Source organism: Episyrphus balteatus, chromosome 3 (genome assembly GCF_945859705.1).
Source record: "Episyrphus balteatus chromosome 3, idEpiBalt1.1, whole genome shotgun sequence".
Lineage (NCBI taxonomy): Eukaryota > Metazoa > Arthropoda > Insecta > Diptera > Syrphidae > Episyrphus > Episyrphus balteatus.
Window position 1 is genome coordinate 119,400,995 of NC_079136.1, and position 15,697 is coordinate 119,416,691.

Sequence of the window (15,697 nt, forward strand, 5' to 3'; positions counted from 1 at the left end):
GATGCAAATTATTATAAGATAAATGTCCTGATTGATACAAGATTCGTTTTTTTTAAAACGATTTCGTGAAAGAAATGACTAAAAGAATTGGAAGATTTGAAAATTAAAGTCCAACTTCGGACAAGAATTTATTGGGCAAAAATTTGTGAGTACCTATATGGAAGAGCATTTTGCACAAACATGAGGTATTCTCAATATCTTAGTGAAACTTTTCAACAATATCCTTGAATTGTCAATATCGTTCAGAGTTATCTCGAAGTTATTCAATAGACTGGAAATCCTCCTTTAAATAAAACTATACTTTTCTAAAGGATTTTTGTATGCTGATTCCGAATCCTAGCACGTCACGTTTTTTATATATTCCCGTTAGAAAATCAGAAAATCCCATTTTTTTGCTATTTTGGAAGAAATATTTTGGCATAATGTAATCTTTTTCAATTAATATTATTACGGTTTATGAAAGAACTTATTTTTTTCTTTCAAATTCAGTTTCAATCTTCTCAATATCTCTTTTCTTCTCCGAGATATCTTAACTTGAGTAAGTTTAGTAGGTTTGGCATATCTTACCAGAAGAAAAATGATCTCTAAAAATTAATATATATTTCTCCCTACCACAAATGTATACTTTTCTAATGGACTTTAGTGTGCTGATTTTGAATCCGAGCTCAAAAAATTTCGGTCAGCTCTGGTTTTTGAGATATAGTAGTTTTTTTGAGATTTTGTGATACTTTAATGCAAATATCTCAAAATCCTGACGTGATAGAATTTTTTTGACTTCGGATTCTAACAACTCAGCACATCAAAAACTATAAGAAAAGTATACTTTTGTTTCTATTAGTAACAAATCTGAAGCTTTACAATGCAGTTTATCGAATGGTTTATAACAAATAAGATATTTCTAAATAGAAAAATATTAGGTATATAAAATTACAAAACACGTAAAAATTTTGTTTAATGTATTTTATTATAGTTTTCTTTACATGTTTGACTTTTTAAATATAATGGGCGTTGATATTTTACATTTTACTTAATTAAGGTGTTTTAGTTCTTGTAGGATTTACTAGAAAGTGAAGGAATTCGATATTTCTGCTTTTTTTTGTCTATCAGTATTTTAAAATATGAGTAAACATTAATGTAAAAGGACTTTTTTGGTGTCAATCGATAGGTCATATTATAAGAAATAAGTCCTCCAAATTTGAGCTCAATGCTAGAATAGTTTTAATTTTATACAAGTTCAAATAAATCTAAAAGGGTGATTTTAGAAACTACCCACATTTTTCAAAAATCATTTTTACAAAAATGGTACCTGATAGAATTTTTCTGAAACCAGATTTAGATTCAGGAAAGTCTAATCTTTCATAATATCAAAAAATTATTTGAAGGAGAATAAAAATTTAATTTTGCGAACGAGTGATATTGACCAAGAGGTTCTCGTTGCAAAAATGTTTTTTTTTTTTTGTTACAAGATAGAAAACTTTATTTAAACTGCTTTTTTTTTTTGTTACTTATTTGTCATTTGATCAGTTCTGGTTTTAGCCTTACAAACGCACAGCGGGGCCTTTGGTAATTTTAGGCGTTTTAAATCCTTTGATCGGGCGTATCTTGACGAAAAGTCATATAATTTGTACAGTGAAACATAATATAATATGTTAGTATGGAGAAAACAAAAAAGCAGCCAACTTTTTACTATTCAAAATCACGGCTCTAAAATAGCAAAAAGAAAAGCCAATAAATCGTGTAAAACGCCTAAGAACTTAAGTGTAAACGTTCAAATTACAACAGATTTTACGGCCCCTTCGGCCCCACCCGTTCACCGAAATTTTTTTTTATGAAAACTCTTTATTCTTGCTTTCTATCTCAAATTCAACGTTTTTAACAAATTTCATCAGGGTGGCAAATCATTTTTTTTTTCACTCAAAAAAACACCCTGTCAATGATGAAATTCTTATTAACACTTTTCAATCTCAAATCAATAGAGTACCACTATTATTGCTAACTTTTTCCAATATACCCACATTCTCTCTACACCTAAATAAAAAAACACCCTGTTATATAAAGAAAATGTATAGACTTATTTTAATCGTCATTCCCATAGGAAAGGCAACATTTTCAATAAATTTCGTGAGGGTATCTTTTATGCCATTGATTTTATCGGACTTATCGCGGATTTTTTCCTATTTCCCAAAAAAACACCCTTTAACCTAAAATATTTGTATAGACTGTTCTTGGTTTCTGTTATAAATGAAAAATTTTTACCAATTTTCATTGGTGTAATAATTTTTTCCTAGTTTTTGTGGTACTAATCCCGAATTTCATCATTTCTTAAAAAAAAACACCCTTTCACTCAAGATAATTTTGTACACTTTATAGATTCTTAATTCTTATACCAACCAATACATTTACACCAAGTTTTAAAAATTAATAAAATTTAAGTCAGCTGTTATGATACCTTCCTCACACATTACTTAACCTATCAAAAAAACACCCTTTCACCAAAAATAATTTTAAGAACTTTATGAATCCTTTGTCCCTGCTTTATCTAAAACCTTCATCCCGAATTTTATTTGTGTAGCGTGTTTTTCACATGGGTTTCGGTTATATTTTACTTGTTAAAGTCAAAAAACAAGCACCCTTGTTTTTAATCGGCAATAACTTTTCTTAGAGCAATCCTATTGACTTTATTTTTATGTCATTGGATTCAGCATCAAAAAATACCTTGAAAACATGTGTCATATGATGATATTCGACAAACAATTTTTTTTCAGTATATTTTTGACCTTCAGGCCCTCCCTCTTGTCCGCGAAAAAACACCCTTCCCCAACCCAACTTTTTTGTATAGATTTTTTTTGTACTTGGTTCTTATCCCAAAAGCAAACTTTTTGCCAAGTTTCATGAGTGGAACAATTTTTTTTTTATTTCTTGATTTTATGTACTATTTTACCTGTACTATTAAGTTATCATTTGGTCAAACAACTCATCACATATCAGCCCTATTGTGAGTTTCACGTGAACAAGATTCCATCCGGAAAAATTGAATTTGACCTTTCCCATATAATATTGTAAGTTACGGGCGAAAAGTTGTTCTAATTTGGACATCTCCTTGTATTTTCAACTTTGTTTTCAGGTAATTTGTGAGGTATTCGACAGCTCTTCTCTCACTAAAATTTTGGTACGAACAATTTTTTACTTTCACCCCCTTCCTCTTGTCCGCAAAAAAACACCCTTCCCAAAACTTTTTATCCAAAAGCAAACTTTTTGCCAGTTTCATGAGTGTTTTTTGAATGCCAATTTCTTTTTTATCCCTATTCTCAACAGTTTCTAAATTTTAATATTTAAGTCTGTGGTAATAAGTTAAAAGAGCTTATGTCGACATAAGTGAAAATCGGTTTTATTTGCTTAACATGCTCACCTTTTGTTTAGCTTTGTTTTAGTCTGGGTCTCATTTCTCTACGCAAAATATAAACCGTTAAATTTAAAAAAAATCATAGTAGCTTAAGTCTTTTTGGACAAAAACTGCATTTGCATAATAGCTTATGTATATGTTAAAATAAAATCGTCCAAATCTTAAAAAGAATACATTTTTTTAAATCAGCTTAAGTCGTGACATAAGCTTTTATGACAATTTGAATTCAAATATATTCATCGCTTAGGTCAACATAAGCTATTTTAAACTTGTGGTCGAGTGAACCATTTGTGTTCTTATGTCGACTTAAGCCATTTTAAAAAATTGCACTTGAACCAAAACCAATTTTGCAAAACAGCTTAAGTAACATAAGTTGTTTTGCTCTTTGAAATGTCCGCCAAATTGTAAACTTAAGTCAAAGTAATATATTTTTTCAATTGTAACGGTCGTCCCGAACGTTTTCAAGAAAAAATATACATATGGAAATTAAGGGTATAACAAGCTTGTATCCTAAAAAAAAAATTGTTAGTCTAGCGGCAACAGTTTAAAAGTAATCGCAAAAAAAGTACAAAAAAATCATGTCCACAAATTTCATTTGCTTATACTGAAAAATGATAAAAATTGACTTAAGCTCTTTTAACTTATTGACACAGAAGTAATTATTAATTGCTCCGCTTTCGCAGAGCATCTCAAAAATTCATTTTAGACTCATTAGAGTGCCCCTCTCCACGGAAATCTTTAGTAAAAGGCGAAAGATTTATTCGACAATGAAGAGAAGCCAGAGTAATTATTCACCCCTAAATCAAGAAGCTATATGAATATTTCAGTTATAAATGAATGTGAATTATGTTAGAGTAAAAGTACAAAAATATACATATAGCATATTATAATGAAAATGACTAACAAGGGTAACAAACAAGGGTTGCTTTTCGATTTCAATGTGAAAGTGAAAGTCAGAGGATAGTTTGTATTCGTTGTTGGTAATTGTATGTAGGTATAGTAGATTTAACATTAGACACTTTCTGTTTGCAGTCCAATTGGAAAAGATGTGATTCACTTCTTTTTTTTAAATAAACGAACGATTGAAATAGAAGAAATCTATTAAAGGACATAGTATTTTTATGTTAAATTTTCGGTACACCAGTAATACCGAAAAAGAATTAATCCAGAAATTTGCTAGATGGGACAGACCACAGACGCAAAGACTAGAGTTTGCAAAAGGTGCAGTTTAAGAGTGCTTCCGTTCGCTGTAAAACTGATATAAAACATTTAAAAAACTCTTTTAATAATGCGAAGATATAGGCTATTGATTATGTCGAAAAAAACAGGGTAATAAGGAACTTAGACGTTCACGGGTTTTTATTGCAGGAATCGTTCAATGGGTTATAAAAGAAGATAAAACCGCGGAGTGCTATTAAATGAGAGGGTGGAAACTGAAGATAGGGGTGCAAAAGCCCCCTTTTTGGTTTTTTCAATATACCTCGTAAACCAAGCAAAATTTTGATATATTGCACATATAACTTTTTGTAGAGAATTAAATTTCCTATTGGAATAATGTTTTTTAAAAATTGAAAAAAAAAAATTTCCATACCAAAATAGTCGAAACAATCATAAAAAAAATATCAAAAAAATCGATTTTTTGAGTTTTTTTGCTTTTTTAGTTGTACATTTTTTTTGGGTTGAGATAGACATAAATATTGCTCCAAAGAAAAAAAAGAAGATTAAATTTCCTTCAAAATGCTGTCCTCACTAAATTTTTTAATTGAAAATTAACCGAAGTATGGCCATTTTAATCTATCTTTTTTCGCATTTTTAGTTTTACTCAAGTAAAACAGAAACATTTGAGGGGAAAGTACGATAACTTAAGCACCAAGAACTGATAATGAGATTTTGTAGAGGGGTTAAATACAATCATTGTTTACTCTGGGAGGGGGTGTCTATGTCCCCCCGTTTTGGCGGGAGGGGCAATTTTCTAAAAAATCAAAAACAATAATTGATTAAAATAACTTCATTTTAAAATTAATATTAAGTTTATAATTTTAGCTTTTGAAAAAAGTATCAATCAAAACTGTAAGTGTTGCCGTTGTTTTTTAATAATTTTTTTTTATTTTAAGTATTTTTTTTAGAAAATTGCCCCTCCCGCCAAAATGGGGGGACATTGACCCCCCCCCTCCCATAGTAAACAATGATTGTATTTAACCCCACTACAGAATCTCATTATCAGTTCTTGGTGCTTAAGTTATCGTACTTTCCCCTCAAATGTTTCTGTTTTACTTGAGTAAAACTAAAAATGCGAAAAAAAAGCTAGATTAAAATGGCCATACTTCGGTTAATTTTCCATGAAAAAATTTAGTGAGTACAGCATTTTGAAGGAAATTTAATCTTCTTTTTTTCTTTGGAGCAACGTTTATGTCTATCTCAACCCAAAAAAAATGTACAAATAAAAAAGCAAAAAAACTCAAAAAATCGATTTTTTTGATATTTTTTTTTTGATTGTTTCGACTATTTTGGTATGGAATTTTTCTATTCAATTTTTAAAAATATTATTCCAATAGAAAATCTAATTCTCTACAAAAAGTTATATGTGCAATATATCAAAATTTTGCTTGGTTTACGAGGTATATTGAAAAAACCAAAAAGGGGGCTTTTGCACCCCTATCTTCAGTTTCCACCCTCTCATTTAATAGCACTCCCCGGTTTTATCTTCTTTTATAACCCATTGAACGATTCCTGCAATAAAAACCCGTGAACGTCTTAGTTCCTTTCTAAACTACATAATCAATAGCCTAATAGATTTTTTAAGAGATTTACATTTTGTAATATCTATGGTATTGTAAATTACTAGCAATTTTGATAGGTAATTAAACCTCGGGAGGTTTTTTAACCCAAGTTTATTGTTTAAAAACATAAATTATAAAACAAAACAATAAATTGCTTAGAAATTCCCATCAAAATATTCTTATCTTTTATTTTAATCTTTCAAAAATCTTTTTTACTTGCGATATAGGTACTATTATATCAAGTTATGCATTCGTACAAAAAAAAAAAAGTTGAGATAACATTTTTCCATGACATTACGATGGTAGACAATACCAAAAAAGTGGGTCCCGGAAGTCCGTCTGTCTGTCTGTACCTATAAGAAGCTACAGCCTAAACGGATGGACCGATTAATGTCAAACTTGGTATGTAACGTTATTTGGCGACTCTCCAGAGGGGTTTTTGGAATAAATTTTTTTGGACCATAAATAACGGTACTTGTCATATACCGATTTTAGTAAAATTGAAATATCTCGAAAACAGTTCCAACGATTTTATTTAAAAAAAATGTTAGTTTTAGGCTAAGGTCTATCTTCTAATGAAAAAATTTTTTTTTTAAATCATTATTAACGGTACCTGCCATAGAACCGTTTTTTTTTTTCAAATCCGATTATCTCCGAAATTGCTTATTCGATTTCAACGAAACTTTTTGTGATTAAGCATTTATACAATTTAAATATAAAACAAAACACAAATTTCCAAAAAAATAATTTTTGGATTTTAAAAAAAAATTTGAAAATTTTTTTTTTTAAATCAAATTTTCGAAAACGGGACATTGAATTTTTTTGAAATTTTGTTTTTAGATGTTGATTAGTGATTTCTACAAAATCGCATACCAATTTTATTTTAAAACATTTTTTTTTCAAAAAATTATTTATAAAAAATTAGTTTTTTTAAAAACGGCTCTAACGATTTTGAAAATTTTTTTTTTAAATGCATTTTAATATATCAATCAAAACTGCATATTTGTTTTGGAGGGCAATTTGATTTCAGATTTTATTTTATTTTTTTAAAGAACGAATTTTATTTTTTTTTTTTTCAAATTTCTATATAAAAAGTCTTAAAAATTTAAGCAACTTTAACTCTAAGAACAAGTTCGTGCGACCCAGTCGTGCATTTTATTTTTTCTAAATTTTGATAATTATTTTCATCATGACTCCCACATCAACAAACAATAACAACAAATTGTCAACCTTGTCAATTTTTCTTATCATATTGTTCAATCAATAGAAAAAAATACTCCCAGTCTCTCACAGTCATTAAACGATTTGTTGACCACTTAACATCATCAAAACCCTCTCCTAGAGCCCAGAGGTCTTGAACGACCGTGATGGTTGTGCTGCTATTATCACACCAATGAATCAGATGTCATTTTTGTTGCGTCTTTTGCTTGCTTGTTGGTTATATTGCTACATCGCGTCGCGTCGTCGTTGTTGGATGATTGGATTGGAGTCTCGTCGCCACCGATTAATTGGTTAAAGGTGGGGCGGTGTAATTCAACACGCACTTTTTAACACTCTTACGTTGCATCCGAAAGAGTTTCCCATGCGTTTGGTCTGGATGCTGACAAAGCAACAAGGCTGCAACACATCTTCTTTGTCATCGTCACATGCGCAACAAGCAATTATTTCTGGCATTCTAGCACGACGACAACGACACGATGAACGATGCGATGATGACGAAGAACGACGAAGGCAACAACTATGTTGATAACGATCTTGGCTAGGTACTTTTTCGCATGGATAGAATTTGCCCCTTTCTCAACAAATCCAACTCGCTTATAATTGCTAAACACCCAACTTTAAAACTATTTGATAAATTAGCACTGGAACTTCCTCTAGGATTTTTTCTATTAATAAATAAAATAGCAACTAGCAAACTATAAAGAGTCTCCCAACAAAGTGAAGATGAAGTGATTGTTAGAAAGATTGGATGTTAAATGCACTAAGATCAGCTGGTTTTCTAACAAAAACCTGAATAACCAAAACGATGGCAAAGGATGACGACGCACAGACACGATGCATTTGTGCACATTCAATTATCATTTCCTGTCTTACAATAGAAAATAGATACAAAACCTGATCTTTGGAAGCCGGCTTTTGCCAGCAGAGAAAATACAAGGCTTAAAAGATTGATGAAAACAGGATATGTGTGTGTTGTTTATACAAGAGCGAGTCATTCTAACGTTGATTGGTGATAATGACGACTTAAACTATCAGATAAATTGTTCGTTAAAGGATCATAATTGTATCTTTTGCTTGTATGACTTGAACTTGAAAACTTGTTATGAGTTTAAGGTAAAAAGTAGGTACATGCAGCAAATTAATAGATGTTCGATGGATATAGTACCTATAGAAAACTGGAAGAATATTCAAGTTTACTTAGAAAATAATTTGTTTTTTGAGACTTCGTTAACATAGAAGAAACAGGGTCCCTGTTCTATAACTTTATCACTGGCGATAAACTTTTTTCAACGTCTCTAAAATCCATTTTCTTGCATTTTTTTCAAATTCAAAATTTATGAATTAAAAAGTTATGATTTTGAACGAAATTTCTATTATTTTGATGAGATAAAATGGATTTCAAAGTCATTCAAAAATTTTATTGCCAGTGATAAAATTTACAGAACATGGGCACATGGGTTTTAATTGGATTTGGACAGTTTTGGACACTTTGAATTTGGACGTTTCATCCACAAGCCCTCGAAAAAAATTGTGACCATATTGAATTAACTTTTTATTTGGCTACAGTCAGTTTTAAATTTATATGAGCACTAGCTGACCCGGCGGACTTCGTTCTGTCATTTCTTGTATTTATTTCTAATTTTCGACTCTGTAATTAGTTAATTTTCAAATGAGAAAGAGGATCAAAACTTGAAAAGTTCATAAAATGAGTTTAAAAATGTTAACTTTTGAACGTTTAGCAAAAGTGGCCTATGCAAAATACTTAGGCATGCGCATAACTAAAACCTATATTTCCTATAAATTTGAGATTTTTTGCAGACTTTTAAAAATTCTAAAAAAATAAAAGACTACTCAAAAATGTATCTAAAAATTAGGTTGTTTTTCAAAAAATGTTATTTCAAAATACAGGGCCTATGAAAAAAATCCGTTTTAGACCTCTAATTTTTTTTTTAAATATCTTTCTCATGGTGTAACTCAAATTTCTGTGCAAAATTTTGCGTACCTGTAATTAGTCTTTTGTCGAAGGTCTATGACTGCAAAAAAACCTTCACAACTTGGTTTTGAAATTTTTTTGAATGTTTTCAATACCTTTTTTAACTATTGAATAAATTTGTCTATCATTTAAAAAAAAAGTCAACTCTTTACGACTTACCGTTAAGAAAATAGCCTCTTTTTTCAATGTCTTGTTACCCCTATTTACCCTATAAAATCTTAAATTTTTGTTTGCCTTAAACCTTCTCCTCTTATGCCTCTTTGATTTAAAAAAAAAATAAGAAAATAAGTCAGTCGGTGTGGCCGGTTAGCGAACGTACACAAAACCAAACTTTAATTGTATATAATAGATTGATACTCAAATCACTCAAAATAACGAGAGCTTCTACATGTTCTGCAGTCTTCCTCGTACCAGTTTGCATTTCATTCAAGACTCATGTGAAAATGTTTCTACAAAGCATTATTAAATTATTTTTTTTCTTGCATTTTTGTTTATAAACTTTCTAGAAACATATGCAACAAGAGTATTTTGTCATAATAAAAGCAAACACAATGTAGAGTAGTACCTACTCATAAATTCTGTCCACACAATTTTGTATCGATTATATTTTTTCGTACTCACTTTCCACACAAGTCAGTAAAGAGCAGAAGCAGTATTTCTTCATCCCTCGTTCCATATACTAATGCGCATGTACTAATAATTTTCGATATGATTCATGATTGTTTTCATCCCTGTTTTTGGTTATATTCAATTATGCCACAGTACACTCAGAATATTATATGTTTTTTTTTTTTGTATTCTATTTTTTTATAATTCACATTTAGTTTTAGTATAAAATATAATAAGAAATCATGGAATAACGGTAAAAAGCATACTTACCTGGCGTAGGGGTTACCGTGATCAAGAAGGCGGTTCCCCCGGAGCGAGGCTTGGCCATTGCACATTACGGCTGAGTTGACCTCCGCGATTATTCCTAATGCGAATAACTCGTTCGTGTAATTTTTGGTAGCCGGGGATGGCGTTCGCGCCGCCCCGACATTTAATAAATCTTATAATAAATTTTGACTTCAACTGAAACCTTGTGAAAAACATGATACACTGATGAAATTTGGGATGAAGGTTTAAGATAAAGCAGGAACAAAGGATGGATTCTTAAAGTTCTTTGGTGAAAGGGTGTGTTTTTGAAGGGGTTAAGTTGTGTGTGAGAAAGCTATTATAACTACTGCCAGCGTTGCCAACCCATTCACTCAAAATTATGCCTCACTTGAAAAAAAATTATGCCTTTTCAAATAAATTATGCCTCAATTTAGATTTCTGAGTTTATGTTTGAAAAATTATATATAAAAAGTGCAAGTACACAAAACGAAATGTTTAATTAATTAACTTATACATTAATGCTACTTATTTTTGTCACGAAACTGCAACTTATTTTCTTAGAAAAGAATTTTTTTCACCAATAAGAAATAATAGCATATTTGCAAGCGTTTTAGACCTTTTTATAGCTTTTTGCACACAATTCTTCGAAAAATTAAACACTACCAAGAGTTATATGGTAAAAACGAATTCTGTAAATAAAATCACAACAAAAACATTACTGTTAAAAAAAGAGCCAAGTTCTCCTATGTTGAAATTATGCTAGCACAAAAAGTATTGAGATGTAAAAGTGTACCAAGTTCTAAAGTTTGGGTTCAAATTCGTATCAATAAAATTTTGATTGTTCTCTTGACAATTTTTCTTTTAATTACCGATTTTTAAAGTTATTTAAAAAATTGCCAAGTAAACAATCCAAATTTTATTGATACGAATTTGAACCCAAACTTTAGAACTTGGTACACTTTTACATCTCAATACTTTTTGTGCTAGCATAATTTCAACATAGGAGAACTTGGCTCTTTTTTAAACAGTAATGTTTTTGTTGTGATTTCACTACTTTTTGCAAGGTATGGCTGTAGAATTGAAAATCTCTATATTTGATGAAAATTCAGTGAAAATGGGCGGTTGCCACGCCCCCTGGCTGAAATTCTCAAATTTTAAATTTTTTCCTTTGTATAAACTACCAGTTCTACCATTCCACCAAATTTCAAGATTCTACAATAATCAGAAGTGCTCTATAATATTTTATGAAAATTCAGCGGATATGGGCGGTTGCCACGCCCCCTGGCTGAAATTCTCAAACTTTAAATTTTTTTCTTTGTATAAACTTCTAGCTCTACCATTCCACTAAATTTCAAGATTCTACGATAATCAGAAGTGCTAAATAATATTTGATGAAAATTCAGTGGAAATGGGCGGATGTCACGCCCCCTGAATTGAAAATCTCAAATTTTCGATTTTTTCCTTTGTATACACCACGAGTCCTATCACCGTGTAAAATTTCAAGTTTCTACGATATCGGGAAGTTCTCCATAATTTTGATGATCTGTCAGTGAGTGAGTGAGTGAGTCAGTCAGTCAGTTACGGTTTTAGCGATTTTTGAAGCCCTATATCTCAGAAACTACTCATCGTAAAAGGCTGAAATTTTGTGAGGTGTTTGTTTTTGACTAGCTCAACAAATGTAGCGAGTTTGAAATTTCTAGCATCTTTGGTGTGGAAGTTAGAGGGGGGTCGAAAATGGCCTGAGTTGTTTCCTGTAAATAAGGGTGTAGTGCCAAAGTTGCTAGAGAACTTGGCTGGGCACTACCGTGCCCCTTGATTTCGAACAACTTTTATTTAAAATATGTGTAGTATATTAATTTTAAGTTTTTTTTTTATCTAAATATTCAAAAAATTATAAGAAACTTTTAAAACATAAATCAAGAGTGGAATGAAAAAATTATGCTTTTTTGTCAAATAAGCCTCAATGCCTACGCTAATAAAATTATGCCTAAAAGACATAATTATGCCTCAGTTGCCATCGCTGACTACTGCTGACATACATTAATTTTGTTAATTTTTTAAAACTTTGTGAAAACTTTTCTTTTGCTATAAGAATCTATAAAAAGTCTACAAAATTATCTTGAGTGAAAGGGTGTTTTTTTTTTTTTCTTAATAAATGATGAAATTAAGAATTACCACAAATACTATGAAAAAAATGTTACCCTAATGAAAATTGGTACAAATATGTATATGTCATTTATAACAGAAATCAAGAATCTAAGTATCCTATACAAATATTTTAGGTGATAGGGTGTTCTTTTGGGAAATAAGAAAAATCCCCGAAAAGTCCGATAAAATTAATTCTATAAAAAGTACCCTTACGAAATTTATTGAAAATGTTGTCTTTTCCACGGGAATAACGAATAAAATAATTCTATAAATTTTTTTCATACGAAAGGGTGTTTTTTTTAGGTGTAGAGATTATGTGGGTATTTTAGAAAAAAAAAAACTAAGTAATAACGATGGTACTTTATTGAAACTCTTTTAAGATTGAAACAAGAATTAAAAGTGTCTATAAGAACATCATGGTTAAAAGTGTGTTTTTTATTTTCTTTTTTTTTTGAGTGAAAACAAAAAAAAATTAAAATTTCATTATGGCCACCCCAATGAAATTTGGTAAAAAGGTTACATTTGGGATAGAATGGAAGAATAAAGAGTTTTCATCAAAATATTTTTGTGAAAGGGTGTTTTTTTTTTCAAAGAGACAGGGATATCTGTAATAGGTCCTAAAAAGCCAATGATACCTACATTTTATTTTTTGTTTCGATGACATAATGAACGTTTGTACTTAAGTTCTTAGACGTTATACACAAATCAATTCAATTACAGATTTTACTGTCTCTTCGAAAAACAAAAACACCCTTCTTTAATGTTATTAATACAGTAGATCCCGTTTAATTGAATTTCTCGGTTGCGAAAAAATTTATTAAAACAATATCAAGGCAACATTTTTCGTATGTTTCTGGTAAACCTACCTCAAAGAAAATGACCTTAGAATCTAAGAAATGTAACCATTCTCGTAAGGTTTAAAAAAAAAAAGTGATTGGAAGTGTAAAAAAGCCCATTTTTATAACCTCGCCATTTGAAGTTGCTACTTTACTCAACTATAGTTAAGCAAAGATAATCATCAATACAGTTCTTTTGTCTTAAAAACAAAACCTAACATCAAATCAGTGAATAAATAAAACTACATATAATTATTTTATTTCGTAAAAAAAAACAAAAACTTCTATTGTCTCATATAATGTCGTTATAGTAGTTGCCAGTTGCAACCTATTATGACATGCCACATAAATTCTATTCACAGCCACTTCGTTATTGTATACTTTACCTATCTGGGGTATAAGTCTCTCTTAGTGATACCTTACCTGCTTTAAGCTATAAAGATATTATAAATATGAGAACATATTTAAGTCATTGCTCATGCAATTTAGCACAACATGAACACAATCACATGCAACAACAACACAAAATAACCGCAACAGCCGCACGTCTCTTATATCTGAATTTTCTATAGATAAATAAATTCAATGAGTAACATAGTGTTTTCCATGTCCCCATTTTTATTAAAAAAAAAAAAAAAACTATAAAATCTTTTAAAAAAAAAAAACCTCCAACCTCTTTGTTTTGCGAGATAGTGCAACAATGAAATATCGATTTAGGCTAACTTATAACAACAATACCTTTTACCTCTCCGAGATATAGAGCCCCTTTTACAAGAGTGGTCAGTTTCAGTCTTCGTGATTTTAAGGGTGACTCACTCAAAAAATGGGTGAATGGTCAACAACATTGATTGCAACCTTAAAGTCGTTAATTTAGAACAAAAAAAGCCTTCGATATTTAAATTCTATATCATTTTTTTTTTTCTTTTAAACATTTCCAGGTGGTCGATTCACAGAACGTCTCACAACCCAACGGCACACAACACAGTCAACGCAAGCAGCTGGAAGTGCTGCAGGCTCGTACATCCTCTGGCTCCATGCAGGTGATACGAGCCCACACTGTTCAAACAACATCATCCCGCTGGACAGCCACATCATCATCCTCAGCCTCATCGTCGAATTCAACGAGTCCTGCTCTAATGACGTCACTAAATGCTAGTGCTAGTACAACAACTGGTGGATATTTTCCATCAAGACTTCATGCCAATCTTGGTCTAACAAATGAAACATCATCAGCAATAGCTGATTATAGCATTAGTAATAATGGTAGTGGTGGATTAAACACAATAACAACAACTACAACAGATGATGATCATTTGGCTAGCAATTTGCATATAAATCACCATGCCAAACTGCAACAGCATTTGTTTAGTACGGCGCCAAGTTTGAAATTGAGCAATCTAATGGTAAGTCATAAAGAGAGAGAAAAAGATACGCATTTTTTATAGCAAATCTATATTAAGATTCGTAGCTACAGTCACTGCCAAAATTATTCAGACATTTCTCAATTTTTTTTTTTTTTTCAAAATTAGTAAGTACATAAATATAGTACATATCTTATAGCATTTTGATTGCCACGCTAAAAATTTGTATCGGGCAATATTATATTGGAGAGTTAAAAAAATAAAATGCACGACTGGGTCGCACAAACTTTCTCTTAGATTTAGAGTTGCTTAAATTTTTAAGACTTTTTATGTAGAAATTTGGAAAAAAAATAAAATTAATTTTTTAAAAAAATAAAATAAAATCTGAAATCAAATTGCCTCACAAAACAAATAGGTATGCAGTTTTGATTGATATATTAAGATGCATTTTTAGAAAAAAAATTTTAGAAATCGTTAGAGCTTTTTTTTAAAAAACTAATTTTTTATAAATATTTTTTTGGAAAAAAAAGTTTAAAAATAAAATTGTTACTCCATTTTGTAGAAATCACTAATCAACATCTAAAAACAAAATTTCAAAGAAATTCAATGTCCCGTTTTTGAAAATTTGAATTAAAAAAAAAAAAATTTCAAATTTTTTTTTTAATCCAAAAATTATTTTTTTTTCGAAATTTTATTTTTGGGTTATATTGTTATTTTATAAGTGCTTCTTCACAAAAAGTTTCGTAGAAATCGAATAAGCTGTTTTGGAGATAATCGGATTTGGTACCCTTTTATAATGATTTAAAAAAAAAAATTTTTCATTAGAAGATAGACCTTAACTTAAAACTAGCATTTGAATTTTTTAAACAAAATTGTTAGAGCCGTTTTTGAGATATTTCAATTTTACTAAAATCGGTATATGACAAGTACCGTTATTTTTGGTCCAAAAAAATGAATTCCAAAAACCCCTCTAGAGAGTCGCCAAATAACGCTACATACCAAGTTTGACATTAATCGGTCCATCCGTTTAGACTGTAGCTCCTTATACAGACAGACAGACGGACTTCCGGGACCCACTT

The 15,697-nt window shown here is 30.4% G+C and overlaps 1 protein-coding gene and 2 non-coding genes across 4 annotated transcripts in view; 2 read left to right on the forward strand and 1 right to left on the reverse strand.

Annotated features, from left to right (window-relative positions):
- The window catches only part of LOC129913376 (serine-rich adhesin for platelets), a 91,318-nt gene that overhangs the window by 58,199 nt on the left and 17,422 nt on the right, over positions 1–15,697 (forward strand). For both annotated transcript variants that reach the window (XM_055992002.1, XM_055992004.1), the window contains exon 3: positions 14,196–14,660. In XM_055992002.1, the coding sequence (XP_055847977.1) occupies positions 14,196–14,660 (465 nt within the window). The remainder of the gene's footprint in view (positions 1–14,195; positions 14,661–15,697) is intronic.
- LOC129917419 (U5 spliceosomal RNA) lies at positions 4,072–4,190 on the reverse strand. Its single transcript, XR_008772777.1, has one exon. It is a non-coding gene; the product is annotated as a U5 spliceosomal RNA (small nuclear RNA).
- LOC129917413 (U1 spliceosomal RNA) lies at positions 10,269–10,433 on the forward strand. The gene has a single exon (XR_008772771.1). It is a non-coding gene; the product is annotated as a U1 spliceosomal RNA (small nuclear RNA).